The 24,254-nt window shown below is 43.6% G+C and overlaps 1 protein-coding gene across 1 annotated transcript; it reads left to right on the top strand.

Annotated features, from left to right (window-relative positions):
- The first annotated feature begins 8,749 nt into the window (after positions 1 to 8,749).
- On the top strand, positions 8,750 to 9,788 carry REP15 (RAB15 effector protein). Its single transcript, XM_040342027.1, has 2 exons — positions 8,750 to 9,699; positions 9,742 to 9,788. Exon 1 carries the CDS (start codon positions 8,914 to 8,916, stop codon positions 9,634 to 9,636), a length of 723 nt encoding a protein of 240 aa, XP_040197961.1. The 5' UTR covers positions 8,750 to 8,913; the 3' UTR covers positions 9,637 to 9,699; positions 9,742 to 9,788.
- Positions 9,789 to 24,254: the final 14,466 nt, after the last annotated feature.

Raw genomic sequence — 24,254 nt, 5'->3', positions numbered from 1 at the left:
TCATTTTCAAGCAATAAAGCTCCTCTCAGATTCTTTCTTCCTGATTGTACCGAGCTGAGTGTCATTTGCATAGATTTGACTGTGTGTTATGTATGTGTGCACATCACCTCTCAGGAATACATCTCGGCATCTCTCTGGTACAGATTTTTCTGTATTCAAAAAATGTTTGTAAAAATCACGTCTGTACAACTGACATTTTGTAAACTCAAAGCTGAACTCCAGGCAAATGGCTAAATACACAGAGAAAATATATATGGAAGGTTTTTTTTTTTCCCTCTGCCAAAGGATTTGTATTTATGCCCATCCAGTCCTGAGATCTTCACATATCCGTACAACTGATTGGCTGCATGCGCTGCTTCTTTCTCTCCCAGTCTGAGTGCTGCTATACAGAGACCGCAAGAGGCTGATACCAAGTCAAATGTACGTACACACACTGCTTGCATTTTACAAACACATTGTGGTTCATGCACTTATTTTTGAATGGCACTAGGGTCAGATCTGACTTTCAGGCTTGTGGTGCGTTGGAAGTCTATTCAGTTTAGTGGGCTGCAATAAATGCAACACGCATTGATGTACGATATGCTTTCCTTCCAGATCCTACACGGAGCAGCTTCCCTGTCACTTGGTGAACAAAGGAGGTTGCTCACTCAGCAAGGGTGCCATTCATAGAACACATTCCATTTTGTAAATGCAAAGAATTGTCTGATTGGAGGAGATGGGGATCGTGATGTCACTTCCCCACTTCTCTGTAAATCTATTGCAAATACAAAATTTTCTTTTAAATAACAAACATGTTCTACTTACAGTGGCTATAAAAAGTCTACACCCTCCTATTAAAATGTCAGGTTTCTGTGATGTAAAAAATGTTTACAGATAAATGATTTCAGAACTTTTTCCACCTTTAAAAAATAAAAACATTTAATAATGTGGTTGCATAAGTGTGCACACCCTCATAAAACTGGGGCTGTAGCAGAATTAAGCAATCACATTCAAACTCATGTTAAATAGGAGTCGGTACACACCTGCCATCATTAAAAGTGCCTCTAATTGGCCCCAAATATAGTTCAGCTGTTCTAGTAGGTCTTTCCTGACATTTTCTTAAATGGGGTACACAAAATCTGGCGAACGTTCATCTAATTTTTCTTGATGTTTCAGTGCAAATCAGAACCTATGATCTAATATTCGTACAACAATTCCCAGGCGCAGTCTTTCTTTTCTGATTTTTCTTGGACGAAAATCGTACAAAAATGGTACACATTAACCGAAAATCGTTCGTTCTGTTCCCGTGCGAGAAAGATTTTGGAGTTTGTCCCTTCAAGAATTTACGTACGAAAATTCTGAATCGGCTGTCAAAAGTTGTGTACACACAATGCGAAAATTGTATGAAAATTCTTTGGACGAAAATGTTCGCCCGTTATAGTGTGTACGAGCCTTAAGTCCCATCCTACAGCAAAAGCCATGGTCCGCAGAGAGCTTCCAAAGCATCAGAGGGTCTCATTGTTAAAAGGTATAAGTCAGGAGAAGGGTACAAAAGAATTTCCAAGGCATTAGATATACCATGGAACACAGTGAAGACAGTTGTCACAAGTGGAGAAAATATGGCACAACAGTAACATTACAAAGAACTGGACGTCCCTCTAAATTGATACAAAGACAAGAAGAAAACTGGTCAGGGAGGCTGCCAAGAGGCCTACAGCAACATTAAAGGAGCTGCAGAAATATCTGGCAGGTACTGGCTGTGTGGTACATGTGACAACAATCTCCCTTATTCTTCATATGTCTGGGCTATGGGTATAGTGGCAAGACGGAAGCCTTTTCTTATGATGAAAAACATCCAAGTCTGGCTAAATTTTTCAAAAACACATCTGAAGTCTCACAAAAGCATGTGGGAAAATGTGTTCTGGTCTGATGAAACTAAGGTTTAACTTTTTGGCCATAATTCCTAAAGATATGTTTAGCACAAAAACACTGCACATCACCAAAAAACACCATACCGACCGTGAAGCATGGTGGTGGCAGCATCATGCTTTGGGGTGTTTTTTCTTCAGCTGGAACAGAGGCCTTAGTCAAGGTAGAGGGAATTATGAACAGTTCCAAATACCAGTTAATATTGGCACAAAACCTTCAGGCTTCTGCTAGAAAGCTGAACATGAAGAGAAACTTCATCTTTCAGCATGACAACGACCCAAAGCATACATCCAGAACAACAAAGAAATGGCTTCACCAGAGGATTAAACTTTTGGAATGGTCCAATCAGAGCCCAGACCTGAATCCCAGTGAAAATCGGTGGGGCATGGGCGGACTGACGGCTCATGGGGCCCCCGGGCAATTATGGGGCCAATGGGCAATAGGAGATTATGGGGCCCCCGGGCAATAGCTTATGGGGCCACACAGTATACACACACACACAATGAAAAGGTACTGGAGAGACGGGGCAGCTATAATCTTGGGCTTTTACATACTTTCCCTGGTTTTACTGAGGCTGGCAACCCTGATGGGGCCCCATAGTGGCATGGGGCCCTTGGGCAGTGCCCGAGTGCCCAAATGGTCAGTCCGCCCCTGCTGTGGGGTGATCCGAGGAGGGCTGTGCACAGGAAATGCCCTCGCTATCTGACAGATTTGGAATGTTTTTGCAAAGAAGATGAGCAAATATTGTCAAGTCAAGATGTGTCATGCTGATAGACTCATACCCAAAAAGACTGAGTGCAGTAATGAAATCAAAATGTGCTTCAACAAAGTATTAGTTTAAGGGTGTGCACACTTGTGCAACCATTTTTTATTTTTACTTTCCTCCACCTAAAAGACTTCAGTTTATTGTTCAATTGAGTTGTACAGTTTATAGGTCACATTAAAGGTGAACAAAGTTCTGAAATGATTTATCTTTGTCTCTTGTTTACATCACAGAAACCTGACGTTATAACAGGGGTGTGTAGCATTTTATATCCACTGTACCTGCTACATGCAATGGTTTTACACCGAGCCGCTTTAATCCTTTTCTCAGGTCCCCTGCCGGCACTTCTGGCTTCTCCTGTTCTCTGTGTGCCGCCATGGGAAGCCGCTTCCTATGGTGGTGCACCTTCAGGCTTGATCCCAAGCCACAGTGCCTGTGCCATAGACACAGGCCGCGTGGCTCAGCTCGGCCCCTTGCTCTTTCATCAAGGGATTTGATAGGAGTAAGCCTGTGAGAGCAAGGAGAGCCACTACAGATGGGCACAGTGCTGGATCAAGTGAGGGCTCAGGCAAGTATAAGGGGAGGTGAGGGGGCAATTCTGTTACCTAAACATTTTTACTTTAATGCAGATTCTGTATGAAGGTAAAAAAAAAAAAATGTTTAGACTTTAAATGTCCCTCTAACATGTTTCATTCAAAAGGGGTTAGTTGTTAGACTAAGCCTTATTGGGTGAAATGAGTCAGAGGGGGTTCCTAGGGCAAGGACTGCCAAAGTCATGCCTGTGGATTTCCCATGTGATAAAAGTGGAGATTGGTGATCCCTCCAGTGTGCGGTGGCTTCCTTTTTTTTCAGCATCTAGTCCATGAGTGTGTACTGCCCCAGCACCTAATTTCAAGTGGAGTGGAGCTCATGGAGCACAGAATTTCTGTGTTTAAGGCCTGGTTCACACTGGTACGATTTGAGATGTCAAATCGCATCTCAAATTGTCGGCAATGGCACCGTCCTAATCGGTGCGACGGTGCACCGATTTCAAAAAGTAGTTCCTGTACTACTTTTTGTGATTTCGGGCCGCGATTTACATTGACATCTGTGCAGAAACCTGCACAGCTGTCTCTAAAATCGCGGCCGAAATCAGGACTGCCAGCGGGAGTAAAATCGTGCGAGTTCAGCTAAACTCGCACAGCTTCACTCCCGCAGCCCAGTGTGAACCTGGGCTTAAAGTGGAAACTAAAGGCAATATTTTGGATAGAGTGGATAGGGATTAGAACCCTTGTCGATTTGTCTTGTTTACCATTATCATCAAAAGTAAAGCAAAACCCCAAATATTGGATTGATATCAGAAAACTAGTAGAAGGGAAATCTTCCAATTGGCACACTAGTTCCTGTGACAACAATGTATTCCCTCACTTTGGAGGTATTTCATCTCACTCCCTGTTTTGGCTATGGGACAGGAAGTAAAGGGAAATCTCCGTAAGCCCTCGGTCACACCAAACACGTCATTGAAATCTTGCTACTTTACTTGAAGTCGCACGATTTCAAAGTAGAAATCGCAGATGTCTTCCAAGCAGCACCTGAACTTGCAAAAAGTAGTGCAGGAACTATTTAAAAAATCTGTGGCACGCCGATATCCGATCAGTCGCACTGATTTGACCACTTCCATTGCGGACAATAGGGTGCAACGTGTCATGCGACTTGAAATTATCAAATCATATTACAAGCCGCACTTGTGTGACTGGAGGCTAAATAGGACAGATGACAAAAAAAAATGCCAGGTTATAACCCTCCCTTGCTCTATCCAAGCACAATGATCGTACTTCACTGTCATTCTATCTTTTAAAGTGGCAAATTGGTCTCCCTGTTGTCTTTTGACAGAGCTGCCGACTGTGTTGCTGTGTATGCAGTTGATTACTAGAAGAAAAATCTACAGATCAGTATACAGAATGCAGCTAAAATATAGACCAGCAAGTAAAGCCAAAATGGGAAAGTCACATAAAACAAAGGACTTTTAAATAATACACCCCCCCCCCCTAAAAAAAAAAATGTTTAAAGGTTAACATGTCAACGTAATATTTTTCTCTTTTTAATAATTCATAAAAAAAATTCAACTATAGATCATCAGAATTTCCTACGCAAGGGCCTATCTTAATCATACAAAGCAATATAAGGAAAAGTGCAGTATCCAGGCCCAGGAGACTTTCATGCAGGTAAAGGAGGTCTATGGTCACAGCATACATGTGTAAGTGTAGTATTATTTAGTCTGTGTGACTACAAACTATGGTATATACACCGTATATGTGAAAATGTATCAATCCTGGTGTACCAACGGCTTATCTCATTTCTTAAGGCCCTAAAATGCCAGGACAGTACAAATACCCCCAAATTACCCCTTTTTGGAGAGTAGAGAATCCAAGGTGTTTAGTAGGAGGCATGGTGAGGTTTTGTTTGTTTTTTTTAAGCTGTCACAATTTGGAAAATGTAGAAATTAAATAGATTTTTTTTTCTTAGGTACAGCATTATAAGACTGGTGGTCATTGATCAGTGATGCCGACTGGTGACAATATGTAAAATAAAAAATTTGTATTCCGTTTTTTTTTATTTTTTATCTTTAACAATTTATTTTTACAAACTGTCATCGGAGTTGTTCAGTGTCACCGTAGTGATCTTTGTTTTACACTGTTATAGGCAATAACAGTGAACCACACAGTTATAAGCAATAGTTTTAACTATCATTGGTGGCTTCCATTCATGATAGCTTGCTTATTGTGATGTGATTGGCCCACAGCTATTACATGGTACAGGGTGCCAGGTACCATGTAATAGCTGTGAGCCAATCACAGCCACAGCTGTCACATGGTACCTGGCACCCTGTATTATGTAATAGCTGTGAGCCAATCACAGCCACAGCTGTCACATGGTACCTGGCACCCTGTATCATGTAATAGCTGTGGGCCAATCACAGCATCACAATAAGCAAGGTGTCATGAATGGAAGCTATTCATGATAGTTTTGCTTATATGCAATTGATATGATTGGTCATAGCGATTACATGATACCCTAGCCTGGCAAAAGTACCAAGCTCCATAATCTGCTGTGCCTATGGGATCGCGCCAGTGCTGAGCGATGTACAGGGGTCTTCACAAAGTAAGTTTACAAACTTCAATCAAGATCATTCAGATTAATAGGAGCATGCTAGAAATAATTTAAATTCAATTTAAAATGAATAAATTATTTTGACCATAGATATGCTTTAAAAGATGCAAACCCGAGAGGTGTTCCCTGGTCTGCATTGCATCTTATAACTAGTAGGGGCCGATTAGAAATATCTTTAAATCTGCAGCTTTTATTAAAGTGAGAAATGTGATTGCATGTAAACAGGCAGTAGCTGCAAATTCGCTGAAGAAGATAACCTTTGCCAAAAGGTATCAAAGGTGAACAAGGATTTTGTTTTACAATACACCGCACACGAAGCAAACTTCGCGTCATTAAGGTAAGGTTTATAAGGAGTGACGCCAGGGTAAAAATTACAGTGCAATTATCATTACTTTGAAAGCAAAGCTTCATTACACGGGAGTGAGAGTAATGAGGGTAAACAAAGCCCAGAATTGGAAACTGCTGAGGTAATGCAAGGCAACGTCATTGCTGGAGGTTTTCGAGGATCAAGTGCTTTAAGGCGCGTACACACGATACGAAAATCGGATGGAAATATTCGTATGACAAGCTGTCGATTTTTGGATCATTAGTATGGTGCTTTCAACACCCGATTGTTGCTTTTTTGTCAGACAAAAGCTGGATGTGCAAACTATAACATTTTTGTCGAAATGTGAACTCAACGTCCAATTTTCATATCATTAGTAGGGTTTTCGTATGAAAAAAATCGTAAGAGCAAGACTATGCATGCCCAGAGACAAAGGCATACATACAAAACTGTTCAACACATTACGTCACTTCTGACGTATTAAAATGTTTGTATTGTGTGTAACCTCTTCACTTTCGACATGAAACTAGCATGCCACAAAAAAACGAACGTTTGGTCGTCTGAAAAATCTGATTGTGTGTATGATGCTTTACTTGTGGCTGTCCTAATTGAAATGCTGTTCCAGTAGCGCCTGTCTTGGAGCGCTGAGGTCCAGAGTGTAGTCCCAGCATGGCACTCTCTGCATGTAGGGTGATTATTCGCTCCTCTAGTATTCCAGAAGCACCCTGGTAAGTGGTTTGGTCTCTGATCAGTGGCAGTGTAACAAATGAATCCAGAGTAAAAGTAATTCTGCATACTGCTGTTTTTTTGGAATGAGAACCTGGAATTGGGTAAGGTGGTGTTTAATGCCATTAATTTTTTTTAATTGCATCCACCTGACCCCAAACTTTACGTGCCAGTTCACACCAGGTGCAGTTCCGTGTGCTTTTTTTTTCTGCACTAAAAATTCATGCAAACTGTTTTCTAAAGGCTCTAGTTCACACCAGTGCAGTCCGTTTCTGGTGCAGAAAATAAAATAGGGCGTACTACATTTTTTATCTGCAAAGAACTGTACTGGAACATAGCAAATTGTATCAGAAATGCACAAGAACTGCGTGTGGTGTGAACTGTAAGCAAAAACTCATTGGGAACATCCAGAATGCATTTTTTGTGGTGGGAATAGCTGTAAAAATTCACGCACAATGTTTTCCATGTATTCCAATGGCTCTAGTTCACAGCAGTGCAGTCAGTTTCTGCACCTGGAACTGACTGCATTGGTGTAAACTAGAGCCAATTGCGCGGTTGTGTGACACTGTACCCAAACAAAATTGACGTCCCTTTTTTTTAACCACAAATAGAGCTTTCTTTTGGTGGTATTTGATCACCTCTGCGGTTTTATTTTTTGCGCTATAAAAAAAAAAAGAGCGACAAATTAAAAAAAAAGTTTTTTTACTTTTTGCTATAATAAATATTCCCAATTTAAAAAAAAAAAGAATTTCTTCATCTATTTAGGCCAATATATATATTCTTCTAGATAATTTTGGTAAAAAATAAAATAAAAAAATCGCAATAAGTCACATGAGCGCACCATACACAAACACAAGGTAACATCTGAACGGAGCGCTCTCCCGGGAGGGGAGGGATGGGGGCGGGGCTAAACATTGATTATTACGGTGGCATGCATCGGGGACACCCGAATCGCGATGCACTGATTAAATTTGACACCCCTAATGTATATATATATATATATATATATATATATATATTATGTATAGTATATAATATGTGATTCTGCACTTCTGGGTAGGGGACGTGCGTGCCACTTTTGCTGTGATGTGTCACAGCAGAAGCCGTTCAGCAGGCGCCGGCCAATTGTGTGGAAGAGATGCAGGACGGAGCTCTGCATATGTAAACAAGGCAGAGCTCCGTTCTGACAGGGGGAAAGTGATAGTTTCCCTGTTAGTTGACAAAAATGAGCTGTACTTTTAGTTTTGTTTTTGTCACTGTAAAAAAGCCACTGACGAAAATGATGACAAAATGTTTTTGTTGATGAAATTAACACTGGTAAGGTGACAACACTGAAGAAATTACACTTTGCTACAATAACACTTTTGTTGCCAGCGGTTTAGACATTATTGGCTGTGTGTTGAGTTATTTTGAAGGGACAGCAAATTTACACTGTTATACAAGTGTACTCACTACTTTACATTGTAGCAAAGTGTAATTTTTTCAGTCTTGTCACATGAAAAGATAAAATATTTACAAAAATGTGAGGGGTGTACTCACTTTTGTGAGATACTGTTTACCATAGTTTGTAGAGGCTATAACTTTTCCTGACGGCCAACGCCCTTCGGACAAAAATCCACGGATTTGTCCGATGAAAATCCGATCGTGTATGAGGCTTAAATGTCCTGCACTAGGACAGCAAAATCCAGGAACCGGAAAAAGAAAAAGAAAGAAGGGTAGGACCAAGACACCAACGTTGATTTGTCACACTCGGGCTTCAGTCAAGGAATATCCTATGTATTTTTTTTAATCCTCTACGTAATGCTAACAGACTTTGCCCTCAGCTACGAATGAGGATGTGTTTTTAGTTACAGTTCGTGGAAGTTGTCATTCCAGTTTTAGCAGCTCTGGAGACACAATAAGAAAGCCCAGCCCCCTATTGTAACATAGTCACACGTCAAAGAACACGATACATCGCAGTGCAAGCCTACAGCTGCTTCACACTGACCTTCAATACGTGGTCTGGGGCTTCCAGAACCTTGATGGCCATGTAAAGCTTTCCATGATGGGTCAAACCCCTTCTGCTCAGATCATTGTCACCCAGCCAGACAGGTCAGATATTGTCTGTGAGATCTTCAGCCAGGGAGTGGTACACGCTTCCCAAAAACTAAAGGACTATCTTGGATTCGAAGATCCCTATGGCAGTTTCCGTCCCAGCCCAGAGACCCTGACAGAGATCTTCCTGGTCAACTTTATCACCTTCTGTGTGGAAAAAGGAGTCGAAGAACGAATTGTCACCAGCAAAATGACCAAGCAGCAAGCTGTCTTGTTTGGTGTGGACTGGATTTGGACTCTGCTTGGTCCTGACAAAACCACAAGGCTGCAGATAGCCGTCCAGGCCCTACAGATGTCCGACTTCAATGACAATGGACGAGGAGACCCAATAGAGAATGGCCCCTACAAGGAAATCCAACTGACTGACACCTTTTACAAAAATAAGAGCCCGTATGAGAAACTAGAGGAGTTTTGTCGGCTGGTGGGCTCGGATTGCCTGGGCCTCTTCATCATCTTCGGCCTTCCGGGAAAACCCAAGGATGTGCGAGGCATCCTTTTGGACAGCGTCAGCAGGGAAAACAAAAAAAACTCTGTGCCGGCCGAGAAAGCTTTGCAGCAATTCATCCTGAACACAGACAATTTCCTTCCCACAAAGGAGTTACTGGAAACCTGTTTGTTCAAAAGGAACGGGCAAAGGAACATTGGAAAAGTATATATCAACTTTTTATGAATGTTGGTAGAGTTGGAAGGAAGATAGAGGTTCTGGCCCGGATTCAGAAAGGACTTACGACGGCGTATCTCCAGATACGCCGTCATAAGTCCAAATGTGCGCCGTCGTATCTATGCGCTTATTTAGGAACTGAGATACGCCTGAATTTTGCAAGATACGACCGACGTAAGTCTCCTTACGCCGTCGTATATGGGTGCATATTTACGCTGGCCGCAAGGGGCGCTTCCGTAGATTTACGCGTCGAATATGCAAATGACCTAGATACGCCGATTCACGAACGTACTTGCGCCTGCCGGATTTAGCTACGCCGTTTACGTAAGGCTTATGTCCGGCGTAAGTTTACCCCTCATAAAGCAGGGGTAAGTCATAAAGCAGGGGTAAGTCATGTTAAGGTATGGACATCGGAACAGCGTCGTATTTTACGTCGTTTGCGTAAGTCGTACGTGAATGGGGCTGGGCATAAGTTACGTTCACGTCGAAAGCATTGAGCCGACGTATCTCAGGGAGTATTTGCGATGTGATTCTGAGCATGCGCGCGCATGCGCCGTTCGATCGGCCATGCATTTACATGGGGTCACGCTTCATTACAATACAACACGCCTACTGCCTTGCTACTTTGAATTACGCGGGCTTACGCCGGCCCATTTACGCTACGCCGACGTAACTTTGGGAGCAAGTGCTTTCTGAATACAGTACTTGCCTCTCAATGTTACGTCGGCGTAGCCCATATGAGATGCGCTATGCCCGCTCAAAGATACGACAATGTATCTGAATCACGGCCTCTATCATCATGTGCAGAGTGGAAAGATCTAGTTTTACAAAAAAATTCAGACTGTCAAAAATGGTCACAAAAAATTCCATAGAAATGAAGATGCATCCAATTTTTTTTTTAAATGATCCTCCATTTATCTACCGGACAGGTGATGACCGAGATAACAGGTTGTATTTTTAGACTTTCGAGAACCTTGTTTTCAACTAGATTTTGCTTTTCAGTTGAACCGGAGTAATTTAAGTGATTTCCTGCATTGTTGGCAACATGAAACCCGTGTGTCACCTGAGCGCCTGGTTAGAATATTGTGCAACTGCCAAACGCCCCAGCAGTGCCAGCGCTAACTGATGTTTGCTTTCAAATAGGAAATTATTCTTAGGAAATGTTTAATACAAAATAGAATTCTACTTAAACAGAAGTTGCATATTAAAAAGCTTATTTAGGCTGGGTTCACACTTATCCTTCGCTCGCACTGACAGACGCAAATAGAGCCAATCGGCTGCACTCCTGACGGGGGGGGGGTCTGCACTGATTATCAGTGCAGGCCAATCAGGGGCCATTATAAATGCCAATCAGTGATGCCTATTTATCAAGTTGTCACATCTTGTCCCCCTGGGCTTCTGCTGCAATGTGTACATGTGGCCAGTCATCTTATGCCAGCATGTGCACAACTAAACCCTCTGATTTCTGTGGGCAGGGAGGGAGACAGGTCTGATTGCATTGCTTGAAGTAGCATAAAGGTTTGACAAAAAAAATTTGAAAGAAAAATACTTTTTTTTATAAAATAAAGAAAATAAATCCTCTCCAGGTACATTTTATACATTGCAATCATTTTAAAAACTCATTGCAGTTTCTTACCAGCATGGTAAATGTAAATCCTGAGACAGGCCATTATGCTTCCTCAAACATTGAGACTTAAAAAGATCCAACTGCTATATTCACCTGCCCCGTCCCAGTGTACCAATATCAGCAAGGATGAAAGCCTTTCTGCTGCAAAATAGAGAGTAGAGCAGGGCATGCTTGTTATTTTACCTCAGGTTCTGTGCAGACTGATTGGCTCATTGATTTTCCCAGATGAGGAGCATGTGGCTGAGAACAGCTCCAGGCAGCCTTGGAAGGAAGGAATCCAATATTTACATTTTTGAACGGCGCACTGAAATGTAAAGTTCACTTTGAATAGTGAATGATGAGCTGACTGTTTATTAAATATGTAATATCTGTTTTGTGTAGAGTTTGTCATTAGTGGTATCATTTTATTTTTCACATAATCAATGTTTATTACAAGGTGTTCCCTTGATCGTTTTACATTAAGACACCCCGGCATTGCCTCCGCCTGTTGTTTACCAGCAGGGTTTGACAAATTTGCTTGGAATCTAGGAAACAGCTAAAAAAAGTTAGGCGCCAGAAAACGCACCCGTCCCGACGAGCTTGCGCGCAGAAGCGAACACATACGTGAGCAGCTCCCGCATGTGTAAACGGTGTTCAAACCACACATGTGAGATATCGCCGCGATTGGTAGAGCGAGAGCAATAATTCTAGCCCTAGACCTCCTCTGTAACTCAAAACATGCAACCTGTAGATTTTTTTAAACGTCGCCTATGAAGATTTTAAAGTGTAAAAGTTTGTCGGCATTTCACGAGCAGACGCAATTTTGAAGCGTGACATGTTGGGTATGAATTTACTCGGCGTAACATTATCTTGTATAATATTAAAAAAATGGGGATAACTTTACTGTTGTCTTTTTTAATTTAAAAAAGTGTAATTTTTTTCCCCCAAAAAAGTGTGCTTGTAAGACCACTGCGCAAATACGGCGTGACAGAAAGTATTGCAACGATCGCCATTTTATTCTCTAGGGTGTTAGGATAACAAATATATATAATGTTTGGGGGTTCTAATTAGAGGGAAGAAGATGGCAGTGAAAATAGTGAAAAATGACATTAGAATTGCTGTTTAACTTGTAATACAAACGGCCACCACCAGATGGCGCCAGCTCACACAAGGAAGAGTTGGGGACTTCACAAAAAAAAAAAATTTTTTTTTGCCCATCTTCCAAGCCAAGTCGCCAGGACGCTATTTCTAGTCGCCATGGCGACCGGGATTTGTCGAGCCCTGATTTACCAGTACCGTTATTTTAAGCTGATTTATAAAAAGCGGAGAATCTTCATTCAAAAATTCTATAAGCTTTCCCATCAGCTGAAAGTCATCTACACATAATTGGATATTCAAAGTGAACAGGAATTAGCTTCTCGCATGATTGAATAATAAAAGGGAATATTCACAGTGAAGATTTTTAACTCCTTTAGTAAATTAGCTTCACTGTGCCTGAGGTGGAGGTTTCATACCTCCACACTTAAAGTGGACATCCAATGTAACCCCCTCCTTGTTTAGTGTATATTATGAATAGAGAGATAGTGATAGCGCTGTAAAGGACACCTAATGACTGCTACAGCTTCCCTTTCTTGAAAATGCTAGTTGACTGGTTCTCATGCTAATCCCCACACTTCAAAACTTTGACTCACAAACAAATGTGGCAAATTTACTCCGATTTCACAGATTCACATCCTTGCTGTAATTTAACAACTTGAAGCTCTGAAGGCAAAGGGTCGGCACAATGGTGAGGCAATTTTCATTGTTTAAAGGGTTTGTAAAGGAATTTTTTTTTTTATCTTAATAGCTTCCTTTACCTTAATGCAGTGCTGTTTTCATGTCCTCATTGTTCGTTTTTGCTCTCAAGTTGCTGTAATTCTTCTCTGATCTCCACACTTCCTGGTTGTCTGTTTCCTGATAACCACAGTACTGGGAGATTTCTCTCTGTGGTCACTAATCAAGGAGGTGTGATTACTGTGTGTCTAAAACCCCTCAGCACCAATCAGTTTCATTTTCCAAACCATCACTGCCCTGTATTGGCTCTGTACATCACAGAAGCAGGAAACAGCATGCAAAAACAAAACTGCAACTACAAGTACATTATATGATTGATTTTTAAAAGGAATCAGTTAACTATTATGTTTCTATACCCTGTAAACAGACATTTCAGCCCAAAAATTGTTTTCCTTTAAGCCTTATACACACGATCATATTTCCATCGGAACAAATCCGTGGAATTTTGTCTGAAGTGCGATGGCCGTGAACTTGTTCTGCATACAGACAAAACTTTTTCAGCCAACAAACACAAAGCTAAGTGGTTTTTCAGCTCTTTACTGCCACCCTTTGGGCAACTTTTTCTAATGTTGTCTGATGGTTAGCATTGGTTCGGAGCATGCGTGTTTTTACTTTGGATTTTAATCCAACAGATTTGTGTACACGCGTTCGGATAATCTGACAGAATACATTTGTTGTTGGAGAATTTGAGAGCATGACCATCCAACATTTGTCCGATGGCGCATACAGACGGGCGGATTATCGGACAAAACACATCCATCGGTAATTGTTGTTGGAATATCTGAACGTGTGTATGGGCCTTTAGAGGTCTGTAAGCAATGGCAAGCCCTATTTCCTTTAAAACTCCCAGATCTGTCAGACAGCAGGCCTTTGATATCAAAAAGCTTTGTTTTTTTTACTCCAAATAACAGAAGAAACCTAATTTTTAAATGTACAATAGGACTGATATACTTGCTCCATACAGTTCATGGATGTACAAGACTGACATCTAGTGGATTCATGGAGAAATTGCACCTTGCACTGTATTTAATAAAATACATTAATTCTAAAAAAAAGCCAACATAATACATCTTGGAACAATAAACTTCAAGAACAATTTTATACTGTCCCTTTAACCTAGGTTCTCACTTGTGCGTGTGCACGTTGCAAATACAGCAGCCCATTCATTTGAAAGAGCTACCATTGCAGGGAAAGACGTTCCTGACCCTTTATTAAAAATGCACCACACAGAACTGCAAGGTGTTGCAGAACCACGGGCATCCCGACGATGCCATTTAAATTCAATGGTACCCCGTGTGTGTTCTAAAGAGAAATGCACTTTGCCTGCAGGTCGGGACCACAAGCGATTATGCTTGCATTCCTGACCTGCACCTATGTGACCTAGCCTCATATTCTTCCCAAATGTAGCAGATAAAACAGTACACAAGCGCCCACCATTTGTGGCAACAGATATATGAATTTGCCAAATATTGTGACACAAAAGTCAAAGATGACAATACCAAGGGGCATAATTCTTCAAATCAGTGAATCTTCCAGGTCAAAGATTTTATATATTCTTACAGTGATACATTCCTTATTAAAAATAAAATGGTGGACACATGCAGCAACAGGTTTCTTATTCAGTTTGAGAAGCTATATCGGTAGTCTTTTTGTGTTCAATAAAAAAATATTGAATTCTATTTGGATGTAATTAGGAGATGAAAAAAATAAATGGAATTAAACTTTAAATATTAACACTTCTATCAATGAACAAGTTGGAAAGTAAATGAGTAGAGAAATCACTATTTGGTGTGACCACTCTTTGCTTTCAAAGCATCAGCTCTTCTAGGTACACTTGCACAGTTTTTTTTTTTATAGAAACACATTAGGAAGCTTATTCCAAACATCTTGAATAACTAAGCACAGATCTTCTGTGGATGTAGGCTTTTCCAAATTCTTCTGTCGCCTCATGTAATCCCAGACGGACTTGACATTATGATCAGAGCTCTGTGGGGGCCAAACCATCATTTCCAGGACTCCTTGGGCCAGATTCAGGTAGAAGTGCGGCGGCGTAACCTATCGTAGATACGTTACACCGCCGCAAGTTTTTCATTGCAAGTGCCTGATTCACAAAGCACTTGCGATGAAAACTCCTCCGGCGTAAGCCCGCGTAATTCAAAGGGGCGTGTGCCATTTAAATTAGGCGCGCTCCCGCACTGGACTTACTGCGCATGCTCCCTTTTGAATTACCTGCCGCTTTGCGCAACGTCATTTTTTTTCAAACGGCGACGTGCGCAGCGTATTTTCGTATTCCCGGACGGCTTACGCAAACGACGTTAATTTTTAAATTTCGACGTGGGAACGACGGCCATACTTTATACAGCACATACGTGTGCTGTGTAAAGTTAAGGCACCCAAAACGACGACTAACTTTGCGACGGGAAACTAGACTAGCGGCGACGTAGCGAACGCGAAAATCCGTTGTGGATCGTTGTAACTCCTAATTTGCATACCCGACGCTGGTTTACGACGCAAACTCTCCCCAGCGGCGGCCCCGGTACTGCATCCTAAGAGCCAACAGTGTAAAACATTTACACCAGTCGGATCTTAGGGATATCTATGCGTAACTGGTTCTATGAATCAGTCGCATAGATACTCTGAGAGATACGACGGAGTATCTGAGATACTCCGTCGTATCTCCTTTGTGAATCTGGCCCCTTGTTCTTTACACTGAGGATAGTTCTGAATGACATTGGCTGTATGTTTGGGGTGGTTGTCCTTCTGCAGAATACATTTTGGGTCAATCACGTGTCTTCTCTGATGGTATTTCTCAGCATTGAGACCACTGATCTTAACCAAATCTACAACTCCATGTGTAGAAATGCCACCCCAAACATGCAAGGAACCTCCACCATGCTTCACTGTTGGCTGTAGACACTCATTGTACCCCTCTCCAGCCCTTTACCATCAAACTGCCTCCTGCTACAGCCAAATATTTCAAATCTTTACTCATCAGTCCAGAGCACTTGTTTTTTCCTGCACACCAGTTCCTATGTTTTTGTGTAAAGGATGTGGAAACCAGGCATAGCGACTGAACTATGCATGAAAACATAGAAACTGGGGTGCAGAAAAATGGCAGCAGGTGATCTGGACTGATGAGTAAAGATTTCAAGTTTTATTTGTTGGCAAAGGCTGGAGAGAGGTATAATAATGAGTGTCTGCAAACAAACAGTGAAACATGGTGGAGGAAAAAAGCTTTCCTTCCCAAGTTCCTTTATTTTCTGACACTTTTTTTTTTTTTGAGCTGCAGTGCTGGGTACCATTCATTGGTAGTTACCAGGTGCACAACAACCCAGCAGTCATTGTGGGGGCTGCTCTGAACTTAAAGGGTCACTAAAGGATTTTTTTTTTTTTGCTAAATAGCTTCCTTTACCTTACTGCAGTCCTCTCTGTTCTGGACACTTCCTGGTTGTTTGTTGTCTGATCACCACAGTACTGGGAGATTTCTCACTGTGGTGACTAATCAAGGAGGTGTGATTACTGTGTGTCAGCACCAATCCAGTTTTACAAAGCATCACTGCCCTCTATTGGCTCTTTGTCTCTGTACATCAGAGGACCAGGAAACAACAGCAAAAACAAAACTAAACTGTAGGTACATTATATGATTGTTTATCTATTTTTAATCATTTTTGAAGGGAATCAGTTAACTATTATGTCTCTATCCCCTGTAAACAGTCATTTCAGTTAAACATTTTTTTTCCTTTAGTGACCCTTTGGGGTTACAAGGCCCTGATTAACCCAAACATGACAGTTCCTATGATGAACACTTTGGGGGTCAAGTCAGTAATAAACTAGGAGCCTCAGCTGTATGGTCCCCAAACACCCCACTTTGGAAACCTATGCTTCCACATATCTGCTCCATACCGGAGCCATCCATCTGGGTCAAACATTAAAACCCTACGAGATTTCTCAAGGAAATCTACAGTGAGGAAAAAAAAAAGAAGAAGGATTTGATCCCCTGCTGATTTTGTACATTTGCCCACTGACAAAAATTGATATTTTAGTCATTCTCACACTGTTAAACTAAACCTACAATTAAAATTATAGACTGAACATTTTTGTCAGTGGGCAGACATACAAAATCAGCAGGGGCATCAGATACTCCCCCTCACTGTACTAATGTCTAAAAGACTGATTGTTCTACCTGCTCAACAGGATTTACTTCTGATACCTATGGCTCAGGCATGCGGCCCAATTTGGGTTTCCTGTGATATTGGCTTCCCATGTGGTTGAACACTTCCTGATAGCCGAGCAAGGGGGATAAAACCATTTCCCGACAGACTCCATGGCAGCCTACGTGTGGGTTAATCCCACCCCCTCATAGGACCCTTCTCCCATAAATCTTTGCTCTGGGCCAGAGGCCGTGTTCCATTTTTTGTCCTCCTCCTAGGACCAAGATATAGTCTTACCTTTTAATGAAGTTTTCTGTAATCCAGGCCTGGTGGTGTGCACAGCGATTCGTTGGTGGTTAGCGGTGATCCTCTCTGCAGTCCAGCAATCCTAGCTATTAGCTGGTGGACATGGGCGATCTCATGAAGAGCTTACTAACCTGGCCATTGGCAGGCAAGCGGCAATATGACCAAACGTCCCGGCTACTAGCGGGAGGCTTTGTAGTGCAGTGGGTCGAGCAAACAGCTCCCCAGTCCCAGGTTCTGGTCCAGATCGTGCCATGGTGGTGGTAATGTACAAAGATATTCATTTTATATGGCAGCCGTATCTCTGTTTTGTCTCCTTATTTTCTATCAAACTCCAGTGAGTGGCCATGGCGGCTGGAGAGCAGCTGCGTTCCAGCTCGCTACTTCAGGGAGTCGCCAGGACCTGTCTGCGCATCTGCAAGCCACGAACAAAGATTCCGTGCTTGGTTCGTGCAGGCGCAGTTTTGCCAAAATGGTGGTGGTAGTTGCGCATGGTCGCCACCGGGTCGCAACGTTTTTTCCAGCGCAGGCGCGCTGTGGGGTGGTGACATCATTATCGGTGGCAAATTTAAATAGCTGTCAAAGCAGCTATTCCTTGGGATGACTTGCATGCTTAAGCAGCGGTTTCCCTATGCACTGGTCTCTGGTTTACAAGGTAAATTGTTTGCTGCAGGCTCCCTAGGTGCTGGCTATGTTTGAATTGTGCTTTCTCATGCCTGTTGTCTAGGGGTGTAACGGATCGTCACCGATCCGTGATCCGAACGGGCCACCCCGTTCGGATCGGCACACCCCGCGATCCGCGGAGCGCTCCGGAGCCTAGGCCTAGGAAAGTCCCCGGCTTCGGCCTAGCTCCGGAGCGATCTTGCTCCACCCAGTCTGCTTGCCAGTGCCCAGCGTGACACGTCTCCCCGGGGAGGCGTGTCACGCTGTGCACTGGGCTCTGGCAAGCCGACATGGAGAGGGAATAGTAGCAGAGAAGCACTAGTGTGAGAGGAGGAGGGGGGGGGGGAGAGCACATTTCACGGGTGGATTAAAGAGGAAGCAGGTGAGGCTGTTTGGGACTTGTTAAAAGTACAATCTTGATGTTTTTACAGCTCTATATATATATATATATATATATATATATATATATATATATATATATAGCTGTAAAAACATCAAGATTGTACTTTTAACAAGTCCCAAACAGCCTCACCTGCTTCCTCTTTAATCCACCCGTGAAATGTGTGTGTGTGTGTGTGTGTGTGTGTGTGTGTGTGTGTGTGTGTGTGTGTGTGTGTGTGTATATATATATGTATATATATATATATATATATATATATATATATATATATATATATATACATACATATATATATATATATATATATATATATATATATATACATACATACATACATACATATATGTATATATTACACACACATTTTTTTTTTTTTTGCACTGATCCGAAAATGATCCGATCCGTGACTCCTGATCCGAGGATCGATCCGATCCGTGAGTTTTTTGATCCGTTACACCCCTACTGTTGTCACTCCTGTTTCTAATAAGGCTTTAATGGTTCATTTCAGTTTCAGCCCTGGTTCACACTGGGTACGATTTGGAACGATTTGAGATGCGATTTGACATGTCAAATCGCATCTCAAATCGGCGGCAATTGTCGGCAATGGCACTGTCCTAATCAGTTCGACGCCGCATCTGCGAATTCAAAAAGTAGTTCCTGTACTACTTTTTGCGATTTCGGGCCGCGATTTACATTAAATTGCGGCCGAAATCGCGCATTTTACCGCGATTTTGAATTCGCAGCAGTGTGAACCTAGGCTCAAACTGCCTTGCCATTGATATGTCACCGCCCTCTTGTGGCCAACCCTTGCGCTGCAGATAGGATTTAGTTACTTTCTGCTTGTGATGCTTGGGTTCTCTCATTCAGGAGCTCTTATCCCTTTCTTTTTCACACAGCACTTTTAGGTCTGAACACCAAAGCATGGCAAAGACCGTCCTAGGTCTCAACGTCGTCACTTCTCTTCAAGCTCCAGACGTCATAGATCTCCCTTTAGATCTAGGTACCTCAGAGAGGAGTCTAAAACCACCTCTGGGCGACACTCTCACCACCACTCCAGCCGCTCTGTGAGGAAAGCCTGCTGGGTATGCGAGGCCCAGGTTCCTGAAGGTAAATCGCTCTGTGAGCGATGCTTTTCTAAAGTCGCAAAAGAGAGGATGGAGACCAACAAGTGGAAGCACTGGTCAGAAAAGTGGTCCATGAATCCCTGAGTAAAGTGGATTCTGGTCATACCCACAACCCTGCTGGCAACACTATGTTAGTCCCTATTAGGGATGATCTCGAGGCCCCAGGCCATTCACAGCCGAGCCATTCCTCAATTGAAGCCTCAGACAGTGGGGTGAAGCTAGATGACCCTGGTGCAGGTTTTTAATTTGCCCCAGTACCACAACTGGTCAAAGCTGTCAAAGAAGCTTTGCGATGAGAAGAGCCAGTGGGGGCACCCACCAAACAGGGGAAATATTTTAAACGCCTCAAAAAACAAAACAAAAAACCAACACCCTGATTTCTCCTTTTGGGTGAACTCGGCGCAATAATTACCGATGAATGTGGTGGTGTTGAAAGGAAGTATTGCCTGTTAACAAAAGGTGTAAAAAATGTACCCATTTAAAAGCAAGGATGTAAAACACCTGGAGTCGGCTCCTCTCATTGATGCAGCCCCAATGAGGGTGGCGAGGCACGTCACACTCCCATTGGAGGATACCGTTTCCTTTAGGGATGGCCTGGAGAGGAAAATTGAGACCGACCTCAAGCGGATCTACATTGAAAAACGTATATAGCGCAGCAAATGCGAACTGAATCGCCTCAGGGTGGGTATGAGATGCAAACTAGCTCTAGCTCTCACAGCTCTTTCTAAAGCGATGGAAGTCTGGGCGGACTGAGGAGCATTTTAGAAGAACTGGCCAGGAGCTCATCTATTCATGGGCTAAGGTTGGCGATGGCTTTTTTGGGTGAGGCTTCCCTAAACATAATTCACCTGGTGGCTCGGATCATACTGTCATCTGTCACAGCTAAGCGTACATTGTGGCTGCGCCCATGGGTAGCTAACCCTGCCTTCAAGCAGGCATGGTGCAGGATTCCCTTTGAAGATTCGTCCCTCTTTGGGAACAAATTGGACAGTGCCATCACCCCCAGGATCGCTGTCTGCTAAACCAGAAGAGAACACAGCCCAGGCAATGTTCAGATTGAGAAAGGGATGCTCGCTACTATAGGCCTGGCCATGAGTTCAAGAAGACCTGGAAGGAAAAATAGCCTTCAGGCCAGAAGCTTTCAAAAGGGGCATCTTCCGGTGGACAATATGATATTGCGCCTGCCTTGCCTCTCTCGGAAGAGAAAAAGCAAATTCTCCTGTCCTATGCAGACTCTCTTGTGGCTGAGGGCGCTGCATTTCCAGTTTCAGCCGACGAAAGGTTTCAATGGGTCTACTCGCCCCTCTTCATGGTGTTGAACAAAAATGGCTCCTGGAGGCCAGTTATAGACCTAACCCACTTGAATTATTTTATCAAGAAGTTCAAGATGGAGATACTACTCATGATCAGTCAAGCAATCTAACCAGGCGATTGGCTTGTGTCTATAGACCTGAAGAACGCTCCATGTTCATGTTCCGATAGCGTCAGAATTCCAGAAATACTTTTGCTTTGCTGTCGATCAAATCCATCTGCAGTTCATCTGTCTCCCCTTCAGGCTTACGACATTGCCTTGTGTGTTTTCAAAACTCTTGTTGGCTGTCGTGGCTCTGATCAGGACCAGAGGTATCCGTCTGTATCACTATCTAGATGACCTGCTTTTGTTATCTCGGGACAGGGAGCAGTTGCTAATCCACAGATCCCAGGTCATCTCCACTCTACTCGAGTTTGCTTGGCTTTTGAATCTGGAAAAGAGCCATCTGGATCCTACGCAGTCCCTGGTATTCCTCAGGGAACATGTCAACGCTATCAAGAGCACCATCTCGTTACCCCTGGAAAAATCCCAGTGATCCGGGACAGACTTCGGCTTGCAATGTCGTCCTCCTCTCCGAGCCTCTCAATGCCTAAAGATCATCAGCACCATGGTGGCAACAACACCCATGGTAAAGTGGGCTCAGTGGAAAATACGGCCCTTCCAGAAGGGTTTCCTTCAGTGGTGGAACCCAGGGCTTCGGGATCACTCTATCCAAATAATCTCATCCATGCGGGAGAGCCTTCCTTCGTGGCTACAACAGAAGAACCTCCTCAATTGTCACTCGATCGCACCTGTGTCTTGGGTCACCATCACTACAGATGCCAGCAACAGGGGCTGACAGAAGTAGCCCAAGGCATATGGAATTCTCCCTCACAGGATAGTTTCCAATGTTCTGGAACTCCGGGCAGAGTTCTGCGCTCTGTAGGCCTTTCACCACTTAAAGCGGTCCTCCACCCTAAAGTGGAGTCCCGCTGATCGGAACCCTCCCCCCCTCCGGTGTCACTTTTGACACCTTTCAGGGGGGAGGGGGGTGCAGACACCTGTCTAAAGACAGGTATTTGCACCCACTTCCGGCCACACGATACGGGCGAAAGACGGGCATTCCGTCACATCCCGTCTGTCGCCCGTTGTGTGCTGGGAACACTCGGCTCCCAGCACACAGCGTGTGAGCCAATCGGCGGGCGCAGCGCGACTCGCGCATGCGCCGTAGGGAACCGGGCAGTGAAGCCGCAGCGCTTCACTTCCTGGTTCCCTCAGCGTGGATGGCGGGGGGAGCAGCAGAGTGACGAGCGATCGCTCGTGCTCTGCTGCGATCGGCGCTGGACTCCAGGACAGGTAAGTGTCCTATTATTAAAAGTCAGCAGCTGCAGTATTTGTAGCTGCTGACTTTTAATATTTTGTTCCCATGGCACATCCGCTTTAACAGCAGGAGCCTCAGTCCTCTTAAGACTGGACAACACAACGGCAGTCGCATACATCAAGAGACAGGGGGGGGGGGGGGGGTACTCAGTCTCTCCCTGTCGAAGGAAGTACAGCCCATCATGATCTGGGCCCAGAAAAACCAGTCAGCTGTCTACCTCCCTTGAGTCCAGAACGTTCAGGGAGATTTTCTGTTGAGAATTTCTCTGGACAACGAGTGGACTTCCCTCCGAAGTCTTCAGGTGGCTCCTGTCCCTGGGGGGTCATTCCGAAAGTAGACTTGTTTGCCTTCTTCTGCAACTTCAGACTAGAGAGATACTACACAAGGTCTCTGTATCCCCAGGCTTTCTGGTATATGCTATGACAGACCATTGGCGGTTCCACAGGGCCTATGCCTTTCCCCTAGTTCCTGTCATTCTCCGGTTTCTGTCAAGGCTCAGGATAGAAGAAGCAGAGATAGTGGCAATAGTCCTATACTGGCCAAACAGGCCATGGTTTTTGCTGCTGATGCCACTCGGCTTCCGGGACTCAGTTCCTCTACCCTTCAGACCAGATCTCCTATCACAAGGGGAAATTCTACATCCATGCCCGGCCCATCTACATCTGATGATCTGGCTCTTGAGAGGGGAAGGTTGGCGGCCATAGACTGTCCAAGTAGGGCCATCTCCACATTATTAAATGCCACTAGAGCAGGCACCAACAGGGTCTACCAGAGGATTTGGAAAAAGTTTGCAGACTACACCACCTCCACTGCAGGTTCTTTCAATAACCCAAAGATACATGATATCCTGGGCTTCCTACAATCAGGCTTGGATCTCATTGTCAGTCAGCTTGCTGCGAGTCCAAGTCTCTGCAATCTCTGCCTTTACGGGTGTTTCCTGGGCTAGACACCCTCTTACTCAGTAGTTGTTTAGATGAGCAATAAAGCTCAGACCTCAGAAAGAGACAAGATTCTCTAATTGGGATCTTCCCCTTGTCCTGGATTTTTTCTCAGGTAGAGAGTTGAAACATGAATATCAGTCCTCTATCAAATGACTCTCTAAAAGTTTCCTTCTTGGTGGCTATAACATCGGCCAAGAGAGTCTCTGAAATCAGCTCTCTGGGCTGCAAGGAGACCTTTTTTAACCTTTATAATTTCTATGTTGGGTTTAAAACCCAACGTGGCATCTGTGTTTCATGACAATCAGACTGCCCTTCCAACGTTCAGATCTACCGAGGATTCCAGTGTTCATCCCTTAGATATTGGAAAAGCTTGGCGTCAGTATCTTGAAGCTACCGCTTCTTTCCGTCAGACCGACCACCTGTTTGTTCTTTTTTTATGGGAAGAATAAGGGAATGCTTGCCTCTTCCAGATATATATCGCAGCATGGATTGTTCAGGCCATTTAGTGGGCCTTCAAAGCCAAGGGCTTGGTAGCTCCAGAAACGGTGACTGCTGACTCAACTAGAAGTGTGTCTTAATCATGGGTGGCGTCACCGTCACGTGGCTCCAGAAGTTATTTGGAAGGCGGCCTTGTGGTCTTCAAGTAACACGTTCAAGGCACACTACTGTGTAGAGCAGTGGTTCTCAACCTTCTAGTGTCGTGACCCCTTGATAAAATTTCCCAAGTTGTGGGGACCCCTAACAGTAAAATTTTTGTAGCGTAGGTTGTCAGCACCCGGGGCAAGACAAGTAATTTGCACCCCTCACACACGGATATTTAGCGCTCCATGAGTCCCTTCCACACATACAGATGTACCACTCTTTGTCCTCCTTCTCCATTTTTCTCTCTATCCCAATTTCTTGTTTTTTTTCCCCCCCATCCCTCTCTCTAGCC

The sequence above is a fragment of the Rana temporaria genome, chromosome 3, assembly GCF_905171775.1.
Source record: "Rana temporaria chromosome 3, aRanTem1.1, whole genome shotgun sequence".
Classification (NCBI taxonomy): Eukaryota; Metazoa; Chordata; class Amphibia; order Anura; family Ranidae; genus Rana; species Rana temporaria.
This window is presented reverse-complemented; position numbering and strand designations above follow the sequence as displayed.

Excerpts from the sequence above, each read along its gene's own strand:
- REP15 (XM_040342027.1), top strand. The coding sequence starts at position 8,914 with ATGATGGGTCAAACCCCTTCTGCTCAGATCATTGTCACCCAGCCAGAC.